General features: G+C 40.0%; 1 protein-coding gene across 6 annotated transcripts in view; it reads left to right on the top strand.

Annotated features, from left to right (window-relative positions):
* The window catches only part of Cdkal1 (CDK5 regulatory subunit associated protein 1 like 1), a 670,695-nt gene that overhangs the window by 412,229 nt on the left and 237,825 nt on the right, over positions 1-20,641 (top strand). For all 6 annotated transcript variants that reach the window (XM_004668379.2, XM_045136581.1, XM_045136582.1 and 3 more), the window contains one exon: positions 9,696-9,862. In XM_004668379.2, coding sequence (XP_004668436.1) covers positions 9,696-9,862 — 167 coding nt within the window. The remainder of the gene's footprint in view (positions 1-9,695; positions 9,863-20,641) is intronic.

Here is a 20,641-nt window from a genome sequence, read left to right as displayed (position 1 = left end):
CTGGTTTCCCCCTGAGGCTAGAGGAGAATATTTTAAAATACTGAAAATTAGCCTTATATGAAAGAAATTTAATAAGAAAACAAGCAAAGTTTAATAAGGGTCATTACACTTATATATACAAAGCCATTAATGTTGTTTTTTAAAAGGAAGACACAGAGAGAGAATAAGTGCACCAGGGCCTCCAGCCACTGGAATAGAACTCCAAATGCATGTGCCACTTTGTTCATCTGATTTTATGTGAGTACTGGGGAATCAAACCTGGGTCATTAGGCTTTGCAGGCAAGCACCTTAATTACTGAGCCTTATCTTCTGCCCCCTATAAGTGTTTTTAAAATTGAAAAAATGTGAACTTCATCAAAATTTGTTTAATCACAGAGATTATTGTCATTAAAGTTTTAATCAAAAATTCCTTTCAACATGTGAAAAAGCCTAAACAAACTACCACCATAAAAAACACATGGGTGTCACACCTTTAACATTTTATTATATTCAAACATTTTGAAAAGAAAACATGAAACATAATATGCATGCTTACTTTTTGTATCCCTCTGTGAATTCCTTTCATACCCACCTTGTCTAGATTTCGTGAGTTGTTATATTTCCCATAATTACTTCTTCTTTCTTCTTTTCCTATCTTTGGTTTTTTGAGGTAGGGTTTCACTCTAGCTCAGGCTGACTTGGAATTCACTATGTAGTCTCAGGGTGGTCTTGAACTCATAATGATCCTCCCACCTCTGCCTCCAGAATGCTGGGATTAGGTGTGTGGACCACCATGCCCAGTTCTTTTCCTGTCCTTTTATTTCTATAGTTAATGGCTTCTATAGGATTTAATACCTTTACTTTATCACAGCCTATCTTTCAATATATTACTACTTCAGTCTTGGTATTATGTATTTCTATTTCTCCTTCCTTTGTTCTTTTGTACTTTGTCAGTTTTATTTACCTAAAGTGTAGTCTCTGCAGCATATTGATAAACAATTACATTTTAAATAGGTAAAAATTGAAGAAGAGTATTTTTCATATATGCCCACACATTTCCCATTTCTTGTGTAACTTTCCCCTTCATGTATCATCTGTTATTTCTCTTTCCTTTTTGGTATTACTCCTTCTGCTTAAAGATCCTTAATGAGGGCCAGAGAGATGACTCAGCAATTAAGGTGCTTGCCTGCAAAGCCTCAGAACCTGGCTTTGATTCTGTAGTTCCCATGTAAGCCAGGTGCACAAGATGGGACATGTGGTTGGAGTTTATTTGCAGTGGCTGGAGGCCCTGACATGCCCATTCTTTCTCATAAATAATATATATATATATATATATATATATATATATATATATATATATATATAAATTTTTATTAGCATTTTCCATGATTATAAAAAAATCCCATGGTAATTCCCTCCCCCCCACACACTTTCCCCTTTGAAATTCCATTCTCCATCATATTACCTCCCCATCACAATCATTGTACTTACATATATACAGTATCAACCTATTAAGTACCCTCCTCCCTTCCTTTCTCTTCCCTTTATGTCTCCTTTTTAACTTACTGGCCTCTGCTACTAAGTATTTTCATTCTCACGCAGAAGCCCAATCATCTGTAGCTAGAGAACATGAGGCGCTTGGCTTTCTGGGCCTGGGTTACCTCACTTAGTATAATCCTTTCTAGGTCCATCCATTTTTCTGCAAATTTCATAACTTCATTTTTCTTTACTGCTGAGTTGAACTCCATTGTATAAATGTGCCACATCTTCTAAAATATATATTTTTTAAAGATCTTTGATGTTAGTGCTTTTGCTGCAGCTGCTGATAGTGATGTTAGTGAGGGTGATATTGAGGATGATGACGGCAGTGTTGAAGATGCTGGTGATTATGACAATGAGGCGGAGGATGGTGGTGATGCTGATTATGGTGATGGTGGTGATGATGTTGATGTTAATGATGAGGAGGCTCATGGTGATGAAGAGGATGGTGATGATGATGATGATATGGAATGTAGGTCTTCAGGTACTAATTCCTTCTACTTTGAATTTTTTGTTTGTTTTTGTCTTTTGCTTTCACATTTGTGAGCTGTTTTCCAGGTTGTTGACATTTCTATTCTATCTTTGATGCATATTTCTCCTTTATACCTTGGCTTGCATGGCTACTGATAAGATGTCTTCCATCATTGTTTTCTTTGTCTCTATCTGCTATATCCCTCCCCTAGCTGTTAAGACTTTTTTTTTTTTTTTTTTTTTTTTTTTTTTGGTTTTTCGAGGTAGGGTCTCACTCTGGTCCAGGCTGACCTGGAATCAACTGTAGTCTCAGGGTGGCCTTGAACTCACGGCGATCCTCCTACCTCTGCCTCCCGAGTGCTGGGATCAAAGGCGTGCGCCACCATGCCCAGCTAAGACTTTTATCTTTGTTTCCTTCCTTCTTCCTTCCCTTTGCTTCCTCCCTCCTCTTTCTTTTTTTCTTCCTTTCTTTCTTCCTTCCTTCCTTTCTTTCTCTCTCTCTCTCTCTCTCTCTCTCTCTTTCTTCCTTTCCTTTCTGTCCCTTTCCCTTCCTAAATTTAGCAGTTTATGTCTGGATTTAGGTGACTTTCTTTGTTTTTATTTTGCTTAGATTAATTGAGCTTCTTGAATATGTGGCTTAAAATTTTCTGTTAGCCATCATTTAAGTAATCAGTTCTGGTGTTGGTCTGCCTGGTCTGCTCTCTTCATTCTCTCTCCATGGTCCTTACGTTATTGCTTGATTGTTGTTAGTTTCTATTGCTAGGTCTTTAACTTCATCTACAGAACATCCAGTAGTATCTTTTCTGATATCATTTGTTTCCTTTCTTCCTTTCCTCCTCTTCCACATCTCCTTCTCTAACAAGGTCTTACTTTGTAGTCCAGATTCCCTGAGAACTGAGACAGCTTTTGTGCACCACCACTCCTGGCTTAATACATTCTGTTCTTCTTCTCATCATAGTTTTGACATGTTAGCCATGTTAACAGTAGCTGTTTTCATGGTGTTTGCCTGACAATTCCATCATCTTTGTCATTTGTCATTTTATTTCTAATAATTTCTTTTTTTCTGCTTGTAACAGTAGTCAATATATTTTTCTTATTTGCATAACTGGTCATTATATATGTAGACATTTTGAACTTTACATTGTTGAACATTGGATTTTCTATTTCATTCTATCAGAGTTAGGTCTCTGAAATCAGTTTGATTGTTTTGTAGCCTTTTTTAAATTTAAATTTAATTTAAGTAATTTTTTGAGACAGAGAAAGAAGCAGAGACAGGGGGAGAGAGGGAGACAGAAAATGGGCACACCAGGGCCCCCAGCCACTACAGATGAATTCCAGATGCATGTGTCACCTTGTGCAGCTGCTTACATCAGTCCTGGGGAATCAAACCTAGGTCCTTTGGCTTTGCAGGCAAGTGCCTTAACCACTAAGCCATCTCTCCAACCCTGTTTTGAAGCTTAAATTTTTAAAAATTTGATTTGCAAAGAGAGGGGGGAGAGAATGGGTATATGCTAGGGCCTCTAGCCATTACAAATGAATTCCAAATGCATGCACCACCTTGTGCATCTAGCTTTATGTGAGTACTGGGGAATTGAACCTGCTTCCTTAGGCTTTGCATGCAAGTGCCTTAACCTCTGAGGTATCTCTCCAGCACCTGTTTTGAAGCTTTTAGGTCTGCTAGTATAGTTTTAGAAGAAATTTTAATTTGACAGTTTTCTTCACCATTCAAGTAATGCCATTCTCAAGGGTCTTCCCAGTGGCCCTGCATTCCAAGATCCCATACAGCTTTCAGGAATTGTTTGGCCTACTGCATTAGTGCATTTCTTTGCCAGCCTTAGGATCTACAGTCCTGTGTGTGTCCAGACATTAGAGAGAAGCTCTCTGCTGCTCTTTGAATCTGGGTATCTTTGCAACTTTCCCTCCATTCTCCTTAATACTGTGAACTGTAAACTTCTAAGCTCCAGTCTATATCTGTAATCTGTATCTATTCTACTAAGCAGGAACACTGGGCTCCATTGGTGTTTCTCCTTTCTGCACCAGCTGGTGTTGACACTAAGGTGAGAAATGGCTGTTCACCTTTTTGGCTTCTTTCAAAGCCACAGCCCAGCCCTGTCTGCTGCTGCATGTCTACTGAGTGTGTTTCTCACATTCTGTCGGTGTACTGCTTGCTTTCTGTCTTATGTTTTATTTAGCCCATCATGGGCAAAAGTGGAGCTTCCCAGAACATTTCCCTTTAATTACACTTTGTGTTGTCATTAATGTGTCTTTGCCCTGGACATCCTTATTTCCTCTTCACAAGCTCATCAGTTATGAGGTACATTTTAATTTGTGAAGCTTTGATCAAATTACAGAATTGGTTATTCACATGCCATTTTATTGTAACAGACATTAAGAACTTTATTAATTTCATCTGCAAGTGTTTCTTATGCTTTATTCTTAGGAGCTTTAAGTTCTTGAGGTAGCTGACATGTGTAGAAATCCCTGTCCTGGTGACTGTTACTGTTTTCAGACAGAACTCCTACATGTTTCATGAAAGTCCTGTGCTTCCTTCCATAGTCCATTATCCTCGGGCTGCATTTCAACCTTTATTGTGTGATAATAGTGCACATGTACATACTTTCATTTATCTACCAAAGAATATAACTTCTGGTTTCTGATATATCAACTAACCTACATTTAGGTCTTTTGAAGAATAAAGCTGGTCAGAATTCTGTACTTGTCATCTAAAGTGTATGCCTGATACTCCTTCAAACCTAAATCTAAGTATAAAGCTAGAAAACTATATGTGATGGTTAAATAATTGAAATATTAGTATTCAAGTTTAATATTTTAAGTCATATTTTTCTAACTTTTCCTAAGGAATTTTGAAATCTATTAAACTGTACCATTTGTTGTAGGCACTATTTTTTTTTTTTACTGGTTAGAATTTTAACTTATTTTTTACTTACAACTTCCATAATTATTGACAATAAATCATGATAATTCCCAACTACTCCTCTCATTTTCCCCTTCACAACTCCATTCTCCACAAATCTCTTCTCCTCAGTCAGTCTCTTTTATTTTGATATTATCATCTTTTTCTCCTATTTTGAGGGTCTTATGTAAATAGTGCCAGGCACTGTGAGGTCATGGATAGCCAAGCCATTTTGTGCCTGGAAGAGTGCATTATAAGGAATCCTACCCTTTCTTTGGCTCTTAATTCTTTCCACAACCTCTTCTGCAATGGACACTGAGCCATGGAAGGTGCGTTAGGGATGTTTCAGGGCTGAGCACTCTTCTGTCACTTCTTCTCAGCACTATAGTGCCTTTTGAGTCATCTCAGAGGTCACTGCCATGTGAAAGGAGAACCATCTGTAATTAAAAGTGAGAGTAGCATTAATATATGATCATGAACATTAGCAGAAGTGCTTACCAGGCATTGTATTTGCATATAGCCAGACATCAGCAGGCGTTACACCTCTAGGGCTCATGACTTCACCTGTCATAGGTTTTCAGTATCAGGCATGTGTTCCCTCCAGTGGAGCAGGCCTTCAGTCTAGTGGTTGGTTTCCCCTGTAATACATGCCACGTAGTCTGCAAATATCACCTCTAGGTCAGTGCTGCTTTAGTTAATGAAAAGTAGTCATGATCCTGAAAACAAGTTTTATAACTCTCTTAACTGAATCTCTATAACATGAACAGCCTTCACTCGGTGAAACAATGTTGTACTCTCCAGCTATCACTGGAAAAATCACTGAGAACCTCAAATAAGAATGCATCTTATTGCTAAACAACTTCATAACAAGTTTTGATAGTATTTATGCTGTATTGGTGTCCGAACAGCACTCATTGTCATGTTTGCTTGTTGCCTGACACAAACCCAGTTCCACACCTGGCACACATAGGCATATGTGTTCATGTGCTTGTGTAGGAGAGGCTTTTCAAGTGACCTCTGAGGGGATTCTCTTGCAGCATGCCTGTCATTATTTCCTGATATCCTAGTTTGTACTCAGCTTAACATATCCAAGAATAATGGATGATATGATGAATGCAGTTTATATTTGAAAGCCAGATAGATGAGACAGTTTAGGAAAAACAAACCAAAGTCAGGTGGAACAACAGTTAGCAAAAAGTAAAATATCTGTTTGGAAAATAAGACTGGTTTCTGTCTCCTACCACTTTTTTGTTGTTGTTTTGCCCATATTTATGTTTACAGGATGGGAGTTTTTAGTGAGGCATTCATTTCTCTTATCTTCATTGTTCCTGCTTTTCTTTTTCATTTTTGTGTGCTTCTTTTTCTGACCTGGATTAAGGTCCAACTTGTAGTGCTTGTAGTGAGTTCCGGGCTTTTGGACTGGCATCATAGCCACCCAGGGTGCTCCTTCATGCCTGAGTCTCTGTTTTCCACCAGCATCCTCTTTCTGCTCCACCACCAGTGGAGGTGTACAGGATGTTTCCTGCTTATCTTCCAGTGCTCTCGCTAGCTCCTGTGGGACAGCCAGTGTAACATAACAAAATCTTACTCTCATGTGTTATGGGACTGACTGTACTGCTGCAGGGCACATGGAGGTATGCTTGTATAGTCTAACTGTGTGAGGAATTGATCCTGCAAGAATGAATGCCTGAAATATAACCTCACAGAGTATGAACTTTCTCAAGTTCATTAGCAGCAGATTTGGAATTGAGCTGGCAAGGCAAAGCTCTCTGTGCAGAGGCTTGGCTTATTGTACATGCTTGTCATTTCATTGAGTTCTGCACCAGGTTGCTGTTAGCCAGTTTGCACAGCCTTGATGGTAGAGATGGACTTGACTCCACTGCTGATATGCTTACAGCTGCTTCCTCTGTGTGAGATTCACTTGGAACCTCCAGCCCTCAAGGGGGCATTGGCCCCACCTCAGCAGTTTGAAGTGCCAATTGCTGTTTTCTCCATGATGTTATTTCCATCCTATTCACAGTGATTTTCCCCTTCTATACTCATCAATCCACAGAAAGGCACCATTCCAGGAATCACACTGCACATAAGATATACCATGGAGCCATTTGGATGGAATATTTATAAATTAAAAATTTTCTGTTTATTTTTTTCATTTTTTTTCTTTTCACAATTTTTATTAACATTTTCCATGATTATAAAAAATATCCCATGGTAATACCCTCCCTCCATTCCCCCACCCCCGCTGGCCTCTGCTACTAAGTATTTTAAATAGCCACATTACATTGCTGAGAAATGCCTTTAATTGGGTCATGAAGAATGTCCTGTTTTCATAACCCTTTTCAGAATGTTGCCAAATCTATTTATATTTTTACTTAGCTATCTCTAGCCTAGGGTGAATTTTGTGGTAATCTAAAAAAAATGTTGTATGAAGCAAGCCAGGCATAGTGACGTGCACTAGAAGTCCTTGCATTCTGGAAGGCTGAGGCAAGGGAGTCATCATGAGTGTGAGTCAGCCTGGGCTACAAGCTGAGTTCTGCACAAGTCTAAACTACATGAGACTCTCATCCGCAAAGAAAGTCGGGAGTCTGCAAGCACAGTGTCTGCTGGCCTATAGCATATGAAAATCAAGGTAACACCATTAATTTCAGCCCACTTTTAAATACAAATATATAACAGAATAATAGAAATAGAAAAATATTCCATTTATAGAGAATGTTTATAAAATTACAAAACTTAAAAGATAGTCTACTGATATGCCAGGCAAATTTCTTTGAAGAATCATTTCCAAAAATACAGACTCATGGATACAGCAATGGAAACAAAAGATAATTAAAAATAGTTTCAATTAAAAATTTGGAGATGTTTTAGTATTGGACAATCAGTAATGCTATGAATATATAGGTTTTTTCAATTTAAATAGTCTTCAGAAATAATGAGGCTTGACTAGTTTTCATCACTTAATAAAAAATCCTGAACTTTAGTACCAGGCAGACATCTCAGTACCAGGCAGGCGTTATCTCATTAAAAAGGATAATCATTTTTGAAAAGCAACTATCTTATTCTAGGGAATGAATAGTGGCCATGGTTCATAATCCAAGCTGTGAGATGTGTTGAAGACACATCTTTTTATTCTGGAAATATTGAATGCATAGCCACCTGCATATCCACATAGATGGTACATTCCATTTTTTGTCTTTCTTGGTAGGAAAATGTAAACATTCTTTTGGATCTCTCTTAACAACAAAAGGGCAATTTAAAAGGGTGATTTAAAACTCTTCCAGAAGCTTGCTGTGTGCTTCCAGCCGGTCTTTGACCCTGTGCCTGTGCTGGCTAACTAAAGGAGTAGATAGCTAGACCCTCTTACAGGCTTGTTCAGTTATTTGTTGGAATGTTCTGTGGCTCTGCCAGGAAAACCTGGATGTTCTTGCTCTTTCTGTTTCATTTCTTGTGAGTGCACATATTTGTGTGTGTCTGCACATGTACATGTGTGCATTTGGAGGCCAGAAATCAATACTGCTAGGCCACCCTCAATTGCTCTCTCCCTTATGTTTTTTTTAAATTTTATTTATTTGTAAGCAGAAAGAGGAAGAGGGAGAGCGAATGGGCCCACCAGAGCCTCTAGCTGCTGCAAATGAACTCCGGATGAATGCAGAATTCACCACTTTATATACTTGGCTTTATGTGGGTACTGGGGAATCGAGCCTGGGTTGTCAGGCTTTGCAGGCAAGTGCCTTAACTAGCCCCAACCCCCACTATTATTTTTTATTTTTTGAGACAGTCTCTGACTGAACTTGGAGCTCACTAGTGCATGTGGACTAGCTGACCAGCAAGCTCCAGGGGCTTTCTGTCTTTACCTCCCACCACTGGGATTCCAGGCCCCCTGCTTCACCCAGCATTTTGTGTGGAGTCTGAGGATCAACCTGGGGTCTTGCATGGCAAGAACTTTCCAACTGAGTCATTTCCTCAGCACTTCATTCATATTTAGTGAAGTGACCCAAAACATTTCCTCCTGATTTTTATATCAAACTATAGCTGTATATTTTGTTTTGTTTTGTTTTGAAGCAAGGTCTCACTCTGTAGACTACTCTGAAGCACAGGCTGGAGCTTACAGCAATGCTCCTGCCTTAGCTACCCGAGTACTGGAACTAGATTCATGTACTGTCTCAGCCAGCCAAGATGTAACATATGTTCCTAATATCTAACTGATAGGGTGGGAACTGTGATCAGATGGACACAGGCACCTAGTTAGCTTATGCAGTTGCTGACTGAATGTGGCTATAAAATGAGCAGTATTTTTAATTGAATGAAGGAGACAGATTAGACTTGCTGCTTAAGGAAAAAATGTATTCTTTATAATTAATCATTTGTGAATTAATTCTTAACTACCCTTGACACTTTTTTTCTTGGCTTGGTGACAGGTTAGTGAGTTCCCTGCTGACAAAATTCTGCTCCAAATCTTGTGGTGTTTGATGAAATAGGTGTTCTCTGAGATGAGGCTGCAGCTCTAGGCTTGATCAAAATGCTTTGGAGGCAGTAGGATTGAATTGATTGGCTCTGAAAGTTAATCACTTCACTGGATATACTTATAATTTATGACATTGTTGTAATACACTGGTGTTCATAAAATGAACTTAATAACCCACCACCACCATGGGATTAGCTGCTTCTCTGCAAATGAATGCCCAGCCTGCCAGCATCAGTGTTGAGAACTACTTGTCAAAGAGGGTAGTAGTTATATGATGGAGGAAACTGCTCTGTACCAGATTTCTTAATTACCCCTTTTGATTCACAGAGGGTGTTTGTGAGATATGGTTGACCAGTGAAGACACCGGGGCCTATGGCAGGGACATTGGCACTGATCTCCCCACACTCCTGTGGAACCTGGTGGAGGTGATTCCTGAGGGAGCCATGCTGAGGCTGGGCATGACAAATCCGCCTTATATTTTAGAACATCTGGAGGTAAGGCAATTTACATTTACATTCTGACGTCAATGCTCACCAGCACAGACCATGTGGTGGCCTTGGATCATGACACACACTTCACTAAAAGCCACTGTTGCGTGTGTTTGTGGTCCCACATTACCAAGAGAGAGCCACACCTCTGTCACCTTACACCATTTGCTTTTGCTCTGTCATCATTATTTAATGTTGCTTAATATGTTAAGTACTGAGTTGGGCATGTTGGCACACACTTAATCCCAGCACTTGGGAGGCTGAGGTAGGAGGATCTCTGTAAATTCAAGGCTATCCTGGCTCAACACAGTTGAGTTCCGGTTCAGCTTGGGTAGAGTGAGACCATACCTCACAAAAAAAGAAAGGTTCAGTACTTGACACCTTGCCATGGTTCGTTGTTTCTGTTTTTGTTGTCCCTCAGTTTCTCAGTACATGAATATCATTTACTTCCTCCTTAGCAATAGCTAATATGCTATATTAATTTGTAACTGTCAGTCAGTGTTGTGATATCTGGACTACTTTAACTGTCAGTAATAATATTGTGCCAATTTTTTAGGTTTTTTTTTTTTTTTTTTTTGAGTTTAAGGATAGTTTTTCAATTTTACCTGTAGAGATTCTTAGGGGCAAAGTGGAGTCAAAGGACCTGGGAACATGGTGCTCTTCCCCTGGTCCCTGTGGACCAGAGGAGACTTGAGACCCCCTTGCATTCAAACAAGGAAAAAGGGACATATGTGCAAAAAGCTGATGGAAATTGCCACAATAAATGTGAGCAAAAGCACATACTAAAGTAAAAAAAGAACATTCCATGATCTGTGATTATTGTTGGAGAAATATTTACCTTGCGTACAAACATATAACCCTAAAGTCTAAGTATTATAGACAGTGACATGTCAAGTATGGAAATAAGTCTCCTATATTTTTAATGAAGGGTATTCTGTGTATATTGTGTTTGTATAGAAAAAAATGGTGTTCCAAAATGCTAAAAGCATGTATAGTTTCTAAACTTTAGTGAATAAATGCTGACTTGATTTTTAACTACTCTTGTTGGGGTTTTGTTGATTACCTAAATGTCAATAACATATTTTAGAATTGCTTACACAGTTGATACAAAGCTAGTAATTAAATACATGATGGAAAGTTTATCAGTTTCAGTTTTATTCTTTGCATCTTCTTGGCTCACTGTCTCTGGTGATGGTGTGTGATTTACATGTTCAGTTTGGTAGTGTCAGCTGATTATGATTTGCCATATATATATATATATATATATATATGTATGTATGTATGTATGTATGTATGTATGTATGTATGTGTATGTATGTATGTATGTATGTATATGTATATGTATCTTTGGTTTTCTGAGGTAAGGTCTCACTTTAGTCCAGGCTGACCTAGAATTCATTATGTAGTCTCAGGGTGGTCTTGAACTCACAACTATCCTCCTACCTTCACCTCCCAAGTGCTGGGATTGCAGATGTGCACCGCCACGCCCGGCTTATGATTTGCTATTTTAGCTGCTGGTTTTCATCTTGGAGACTAAGAAATTCTTTTTTTAAGACTAATGACTTGTTGGGGCTCGTTTCTAAGATGAGATAAGGCATTTTCCTCCTTTTGAAGATCTTCCTGCAAAGTCTGCCTCCATTCCTTCTTGATCTTCAAATCAGTCTCCAATTGCACCAGCTATTTCTCCTTTTGAGAGATTTGTTTCTGCAGACTGTCAGCTTTACTGAGATGGTCCTGTAGATATTTCTCACTCTCGTCTTCAGCTTCCATTTGTACCTTCACTGCTTGCTGCAGTCTGGTGTAATTCAAATCAACTTTGGGTAAAACTGAGGGTAGAACTTTGCTCCAGCTGCCTCATGGCTGTAGTAATTTTGTTGGTCTTTTCTTCTAGTCTGGCAATTATTTCATTTTTTTTTTTCTTTCAAGCTATCTTCAGAGCCTTTCAGAGACCTCATAACAACTGTTGCAGTCAGTTTCGCATTGCTGGTAGAAATCACCCAACCAAGAGCAGCTTGTGGGAAAAAGGGTTTATTTGGTTTACAGACTCAATGGGAAGCACCATGATGGTAGGGGGAAGTGATGGCATGAGAAGAGGGTGGACATCACCCCCTGACCAACATAAGGTGGACAACAGGACCAGGAGAGTGTGCCCTGATTTGCTATTTTAATACAAGTCACTAGCATGTCAACTTTTACTTAACACTTTGACTCAATACTTGCAAAGGCAAGTAATTTGGGAGGAAAACCAGATATGCTAAGAGGAGTGACAGTCTTGCTGTATCTGCAATAAATGTGAGGCATACATCATGAAGACCCAGCAGCATTTTCAAAATGATAGCATGCGAACTTCTCTGGGTTGGGGGGAAAAAGTTGATGTGGATTTCAGGCATGTAAAGTAGCCAGAGTTAGAGAAGTTCAGGGAGGGATTAAGCACAAGGAAAAAATTCATGTGTGAGCTCTGAGACGATATGGTGGTGCATTTTAATTGACTGCAAGAGTGTAGCTGCAAATGCTGTATTCATAGCAGATCCTACTGCTACTCATTAAAAGCAGTAAGAGTTGTTGGCCTCCTAAAAGACCTAAAAATTAACAGAAGACTTATACTCTTCCTGGATGTGGTGGTTTTAATGGATGTCCCCCAACTGATTCGGAAGTTTAGTAAAAGCTTGTACTTTGGATCTCTGGCTGCCTGGCTAGAGAGATGTCACTATGGGAAGGTCCTCATGTTCAGCTGTAAAGTGTAGGGGTGGATTTGAAATTACAGTCGAAATATATGCAAAATGCTAGAACTTCGCCTAGAGATCCTATAGTGTGCTTGCGTGCTTGTTGTGGCTTTTGGCTTTTGGTTTTTCTCTCTGTTTGATCTGTGAAAGCAGGCTAGCTTCTTCTGCTATTATGGAACTTCCTCTGGATCTGTAAGGTTCAAATAAATGCCATTCCTCCCATAAATGTGCCTAGTCTGGAGGTTCATCCCAGCAATGTATGGCTGTTTGCTACACTAGAAAACCCCAGATAGTTCTGCGATAAAACATAGAGTGATAAAGTTCTTGAGCCGAGCGTGGTGGCACACGCCTTTAATCCCAGCACTGGGAGGCAGAGGAAGGAGATCGCTGTGAGTTTGAGGCCACCCTGAGACTCCATAGTGAATTCCAGGTCAGCCTTGGCTAGGGTGAGACTCTACCTCGAAAAATAAACAAACAAAAAAAGTTCTGGTTAATTTTTTTTAGTTATATTTTTATGGTAATGGGAACCTCGTACATGTTGGGCCAGGGCTCTGCAAGTCAGCTTCATCCCCAGCTCCAAGTTGATTGTCACACTATATGTACTCTTCAATCCTTGTTTAGAAATAACTAATATTGACCTTCTTTTCTTTCCATACTGTCACCTTCTTGAGTTAAAGCTGTTGCTATAACCATCACTGAATTACCCCAACCAGTAGTGTTCAAGTGTAAAAGAAAGATAAAAGAAGAACCTCTTTATAAAAGTTATAAAATTTTAACACTCTGACTAGAAGAAGACAGAGCAAAGAAGAGGTAAATGAGGTAAAGGAGCTTCCAGGGTGAGAGCATCCTATAAGAAACAGTGGTTTCATAGGTATGTAGAGAAAATTACATGCAAAACAATTCAACATAGTGCCTTTCAATGAAAGAGCCAGGCCACTTGGAAACTCTTACCACTGTGAGAAGACCTTCTTATCCTGCCCTGGTTGTATGCCCAGGGCAGCTCACTCAACACATGCACCCTGAGTAACACAGATATTAACTGACCTGCAGAAGGCTCACATGGCCCCAAGACTATCCAGAAGGGAGCCCATGTCAGGGGATATTCAGCCTCTGCTCAGTAGTACCTTACTTTTCATCTCTTTCTGCTAGGCTTTGATCACTCCACTGAAATTACTTGACTTACCTCAAGAGTGCTCAGGAGAATTCCCCAGTAAGAAAGAGAAAGGCGATGGCTAACAAGATGAAAATAGAAAAGAATAGACAAGGAAAGTGGTGCTTTTTAAGAGAAAAAAAAAACACTGTAGGGATAAAGGGAACGTGCTCTTGAAATAACTACTCTGAGTGTTAATGCCTCAGAGTGAGGCTTTCTTGAGAATTGTATTGGTAGATCTCAACCTTCTTGTGTGTCTGGAAGATGCTCCACATGACAGACCTAAATTACAGAACACTTCACTGGGCCGTTTTGCTTCTTCATTGTATTCACCTTACATTCACCTGACTCAAGTGTTTTTTTTTTTTTTTTAATCACTCTTAAAAGCTTTTTTCTTTGTCATTTTGCATTGAACAGTTTAAAGGGAAAATTGCTCAAAGGAAATATCCAAATACTATTATTTTAAAGTATGATGTAGAAAAATAGACTGATGAAGAATATATTTTTATCTGATGCCCATAGGAATGGAAGGGTTTTTCGAAGTCTAGTCTTCTGTTTGGTGTGTTACAGACTAGACACTGAATAAATACTAAAGAGATGGAGCAGCACTTGATCACTCACAGGTGCACAAGCAGTAAAGTGTCCTTTTGGAACACCTATGATTCTCTTTTTAACTTGTTGCCTTAATAGGATACTCACTCATAACTGACAAACATCTCAAACATGAACATAAAGGAAATATCAAGCTGAAGAAGTATAACTCTCAATGTATATAGTACTTATTTACATATGGTAATAGGAATAATAGGTGAAACAATGGATTTGAAATACTTTTCCATATCATCAGTCTCTCCATTTCCAGCAGGCTAAAGATAAGCTCCTGAGTATGTCATTATGTGTCCCTCTTGTCCCTTTAGTGCCCCTATTATGCCACCTGTGGAGGCTGTATATACATTTAAAATAAAAATTTTCACTCCTAGAGCTGCAGAGATTACTTGGCTGTTAAGGCATTTGCCTGAGAAGTCTAAGGACCTAGGTTTGACTCCCCAGAACCCACACAAACCAGATGTACATGGTGGTACATGCATCTGGAGTTCATTTGTCATGGCTGGAGGCCCTGGCATGCCCATCCCCCCCCTCTCTCTCTCAATCCCTCTCCATCCCTCCTTTTTTCCTTTCTCAAATAAATAAAATAAAAATTCACACTTCTGAGATAGACACATCATCTTTTCCCATTTCATAAGGTGACAGTTTATAGAAATGTATTAATTACAACTTGTGTTTGCTACAGTGAGTGTTACATAATATACTGGCCTTCAAGTGTCAAATAGCGAAGAGTTCCCCTGTGTTTGCTTTGCTGTTGATAAAGCTCAGGTGGTAATCCTGATATATTCTTCAGTGAACTCTGAAACATTTGATCATTCATAACAACGCTGTTTTGTCTCTCCCTGCTAGCAATATGTTGACCACAAATGACTGTGTCCTGATTTAGACACAGTAGTGCATATGAGTCCAGCAAAGTGCCATCAGACCAATAACAGTGATACAGTGGCATCACCAGTGAGGCTTCAACAGTCCCAGTGACTGTTGTTCAAGACTGAATAAGTACAATAAAACCAGTGCAACTTATCAACTGTGCTATGTCTTTAAAACAATGTGCAGCTGCTTTCTACATTAATGAACATTAAGAGAAGTGCTTACTGGGCAATTTGGTGAGCACAGTTTATACATTTAGCCAAACACCGGCAAACGTTACAACCCTAGGGCTCATGACTTCTTCCTCTTACATTTTCAGTATCAGGCATGTATTCCCTCCTATGGAGCAGGCCTTCAGTCCAATTAGAGGGCAGTTGGCTTCCTCCATAACAGACATGCCACTGTTCCACTCACTGGCTCATTTGGCCTAGCTGGCCGAATTTAGGCTTGCAGTGTCCATTGTTGTTTACCTCCACTGGTGACTTCTCTCTCCCATGGAAGATGTGCCCTGGGCCAGACTCCAGCTAGTAGTACTAGCCCAGCCATGCTCAGCTCAGGGCGACCAAGCTTTTCTATAAATCAATAGGAAATTTTATCACTTTCTCTTACGGACCACTTTAATTCATCAAATCTGAGTGGTTTTGACTCAATTATTCATAGACCATATTCAAAGACCCACAGGACACACAAAGTCATAAATAGACTTGGTCACAGAACAGATTACTCTTTTTTTTTTTTTTTAGTTTTTTTAGTGTTTTCATAACTGCTTTCATGGTGCTTATGCATTTTATTTTATACTCATTGTTTGGAAATAATTTGAGGGGAAAATGAATGATTTTGTGGATGCTTGTTATTCTAGAAATAGTGGATACCTCTGGCTGGAGAGAGGGTTTACCACTTAAAGGCACTTGCTTACAAAGACTGTAGGCCTGGGTTCTATACCCCAGGACCCACATAAAACCAGAGGCAAACAGTGGTGCATGCATGTGCAGCTTGTTTGCAAGTGGCCCTGGCCTATGCTCTTGTCAAATTTTCCCTCCCTCCCTTCTTTTTTTCCTCCTTCTCTCCTTCCCCTCTCTAGTAAACAAAAATACTTTTAAAATATTGATACTTCTATCTTCTTAGGGAACACAGTGGAAAATGCCTTGCATAGAATTGTCCATATGGCTGTTAATCTCTTCTAGAGAGAGTACCCTCTGAGCTTTACCACAATTCTTAGTTCCACTTTCTAAATTACAAAAATACACATGATAGTCTAGAGCTGTTGTAGGAATATAATTGGCCAAATCATGTTGAGTTACCCCAAAATGCTTTCGTCCTTTTTGTGGTATAAACATCTGCTCTGTTCAGAAATTCAACCCATCACATTTCTTTTCTCTTGTCATTTGCCTCAGCAATTAAATATTGTTGAATGCAGTGGTGTAGGGTGGGTCAGTCCCAAGTGAGAAGATGGTTTTCCTGAGGGGCAAAGAGCTTAGGAATATAAGGTATATCCAGTCATAAGTGAAGAGACCTTTGCAAATCCTTCATAGGGAAACTGAGGCCACAGTCAGATATCCAGAGCCATGCCTCACTGTGCATGCATCTGTTAACCAAACACAGTACTTTACAATATAGACAGATGAAAGGATAAATCTCTTTTGATTCTGGCTTAGTTGCAAAAAATGGACATTTACATATTGTTATGGCATATAAGCATTCCTTTTTATTTCTCTGAGAGGGTGAGACATGTGCATGGTTTAATTTGTTTTTTTAGAAGACAGTCTACATTGTCAGTCTTCCAAATACAATATTTCATCAAAGTGGCTGAGAAGGAGTTCATGACACCTGTCGAAGTTAGTACAGTTCAACTTGCCAGTACCCCATTTGTGGGTTTTCTCTTTCCACTCACTAGGAAGTCAGTTATGCTCTGTGCATTGAAAAAATGCTGCCACTGACTTTGAAGTTCACAAACACAAAAGGTAGTCAAAAGTCTTTGCTTTATACTTTTCTCTTGTCTAAGGTCCTTCTGTCTTGATTTCTTTGGTCTGGTGACCTTGGAAAGGCTACCATAGACACTTGCTAATTCAATATTTAGCAAAATGAAATCCTGGTATTTCATATTAGGTGAGTGGCACATGGTGTACAACAGCAAGGCTGAAAGAAGCTGATGGTAAACAGGGTTGGTGAGGGACATTTTGCATGTTTGTTGGAGCATTCACATTTGTTGGCTCCAGTCTATGATCTTCTGAATTGTTTGTTTTCAGATCTAATTTGTAACTGTTCTTTCCCCTAATCTTGCTTTTCCTGCCACAGAAATAATTCACATAAAATGTTTAACTTTAAAAATTCAAGGGCTGGAGAGATGGCTTAGCGGTTAAGCGCTTGCCTGTGAAGCCTAAGGACCCCGGTTCGAGGCTCGGTTCCCCAGATCCCACATTAGCCAGATGCACAAGGGGGCGCACGCATCTGGAGTTCGTTTGCAGAGGCTGGAAGTCCTGGCGCGCCCATTCTTTCTCTCTCCCTCTGTCTTTCTCTCTGTGTCTGTCGCTCTCAAATAAATAAATAATTAAAAAAAAACATTAAAAAAAATTCAAGACCCAAAACTCACAAATATAACTTACCAATAAATAATGAATATCTCCTAAATTGGAAATATTAGTTGTTGTTACTACTAAGCACTTACTCCTTTTTATGTAAGGCATTTTTTTTTGTTTTGTTTTTGCAGAACTTTGAAACAAATTGTAGTGTACACACATGGTCTATGTGTGGAAATATGGGGTGTCTTCTCTGAGAACCATAGAGCTCTTTTCAGCTCTTGTCTGAGCTGTGACTCAGTACTTAGGGTGCCGGATGCTCACAGGCACACAGAACTTCACTTTGTCAGTGGAGTCCAGGTTTTTGCTTATAAATTTCAATGAGACCAAGAGGGTACTGGTGGGTTGATTCAGGTGTCCCCTATAAACTTAGGTGTTCTGATTGCTAGGTTCTAGGTTCCCAGCTGATGGAGATTTGGGAACTAATGCCTCCTGGAGGCAGTGTATTGTTGGGGGTGGGCTTATGGGTGTTATAGCCAGTTTCCCCTTGCCAGTGTTTGGCACATTCTCCTGTTGCTATTGTCCACCTTATGTTAGCCAGGAGGTGATGTCTACCCTCTGCTCATGCCATTGTTTTCCTCTGCCATCATGGAGCTTTGCCTACAGTCTGTAAGCCAAAATAAATTCTCTCTCTCTCTCTCTCTCTCTCCCTCCCTCCCTCCCTCTCCCCTCTCTCCTTCCCTCCCCCCTCTCTTTCTCTCTCCCTCCCTCCCTCCCCCTCCCCCCCTCTCTCTCCCTCCCTCCCTCTCTTTCCAAAAACTGCTCTTGGTCAAGTGATTTCTGCCAGCAATGTGAACCTGACTGCAACAAGGGTGAACTTTAGAAATATTTTATTATAGAGCTGAAGAGAAGAAAAGTAGGTGGAGTTCCTAGAAGTAGGAAAGCCTGTCCAGAGGCTCCTGACTGGGGTCTGTTATGGGATTGACTGTGTGGTCAGTCACATTCTCATGTCAGGCCTCCGGACAGTTCTTGGAAGGGCTGGTTTTCTCTTCTAGGGAAAAAAAGAGATAAGGTCTTACCCCCCCCCCCCCACACACACACACGTTTCTGGCCTCTAGTAAAGAGGAAAGAGATATGAAAGAGCCAGGTTCCTGCCTTACTGGCCCGAGGACATTTCTTATCTTTAGCCACCTTTATTTTATTCTTGGGGACCCTGTACCCTAAACTCCCTCAATATGAAACTTGTGATTTTTTTCTTAGTTAGCTTAAGAAGATGCAATCCATGGACCAGCTAAGAAACTGTACTGCAGTGTGGAAAGTGTTCCAGTTGTTCATTTGTGATCTGTGTACTTATAGCTTGTTTATTGTGATACTGACCATTCCTGTAGAAAGTTTGCTACCTACAGAAGCACTGTGTTGTGTAGGAGACATGGTGTATATGTGCATATCTCTAATTTTTAGTATCAGGTAATCTTGCTGGTTGTGGTGGCAGGTTCTTGTAAACCGAACACTCAGAAGGTTGAAGTAGGAGGTTCATTACTAGTTTGAGGCCAGCCTGGGCTAAGTAAAGAACCCACATGTTATAGCGAGGTTCACAGTTTTGGCAAAAAATCACCCAACCAAGAGCAGATTTGGGGATGAAATGGTTTATTTTGGGTTACAGACTCAAGGGGAAGCTCCATGATGGCAGGGGAAAATGATGGCATGTGCAAAGGGCAGACATCACCCCCTGGTCAACATAAGGTGGGCAGTAGTAATAGGATAGTATGTCAAACACTGCCAAGGGGAACCTAGCTGTAGTGCCCATAAGCCTGCCCCCAACAATGCACTGTGTCCAAGAGATTTTAATTCCCAAATCTCCATCAGCTGGGAGTCTAGCATTCAGAACACCTAGGTTTATGGGGGACACATGAATCAAACCACCACATTCTGCCCTTGGGCCCCATAAGCTGACAACCATGCATGACGTAAAATACAATGCATTCATCTAACTTTAAAAGTCCCCATAAGTTTTATCAATCCCAGTAATGTTCAAACATCCCATAATCCAAGGTCTTTGAACTGAACCATAATACCAACCTTCTACCCCACAAAATCATAATGGCACAGAATAAACATTCACATTGCAAAGATGGCATTGAGCACAGCAAAGAAATATTAAACCAATACAAGGTTTAAACAGTGTAAATGTCAAACTCTTTAGCTCCAAGTTCAACAGCTCTAACCAGTGACAAGTCTCCAAGTCCAGCAATTCTAAGCAGCAACAAATCTCTGGAGTTGTAATTCTACCCCTCCATCTAGGCTACTCACAGTCCTGGAAAACTTCATCTTAGGCCAACAGCTTTCCTTAGCAGCCATCTCATGGTTCTGGTATCTCCACTGGGTCTCCATGCAGGCATTTACTAAGCCTGCTTTACAGTGCCCATGCCTGTTTCCAAAACATAAGACTGTGTTGCAAACTTAATGACTCTCTCTTTCCTGCATTTCTCATACTCTATAATGCCAGGTAGGGTGCCAGTTTGTTAATCCGTGGGGGAAATAAAGCAGACTTTGAAGAACAGGGCACTCCTTGAGCATTTACGTCTCTTCAAGAGTCTACACTCTTACTGTTGCCCCAATGAAGGTCAGGTGGCCCAATCTCAAAGGTTGTCATCTCTCATACTATTGCAGTTGAACAGGCAGAAACTTCAACACAAGGGTTTAGTATCTGTGCCATATCCTTCTGTTCATACCAGTCCATTTCTCTGTAAAGCAACCCTGCAAGTTCCCAGGACACAGGCATAACAGCAAGCCTCTCACACAAATTTCCTCTAGCCTAGTCCAAGAAAAACCCTTTCTCACCCTCACAAGCCAAAGTTCACAGTCCATAGTTCTTACTGCATTTGGGTCTTTCAACTCTGACCAGAGTTGTCCATCAAGC

Source organism: Jaculus jaculus, chromosome 17 (genome assembly GCF_020740685.1).
Source record: "Jaculus jaculus isolate mJacJac1 chromosome 17, mJacJac1.mat.Y.cur, whole genome shotgun sequence".
In the NCBI taxonomy this organism is placed as follows: Eukaryota; Metazoa; Chordata; class Mammalia; order Rodentia; family Dipodidae; genus Jaculus; species Jaculus jaculus.
This window is presented reverse-complemented; position numbering and strand designations above follow the sequence as displayed.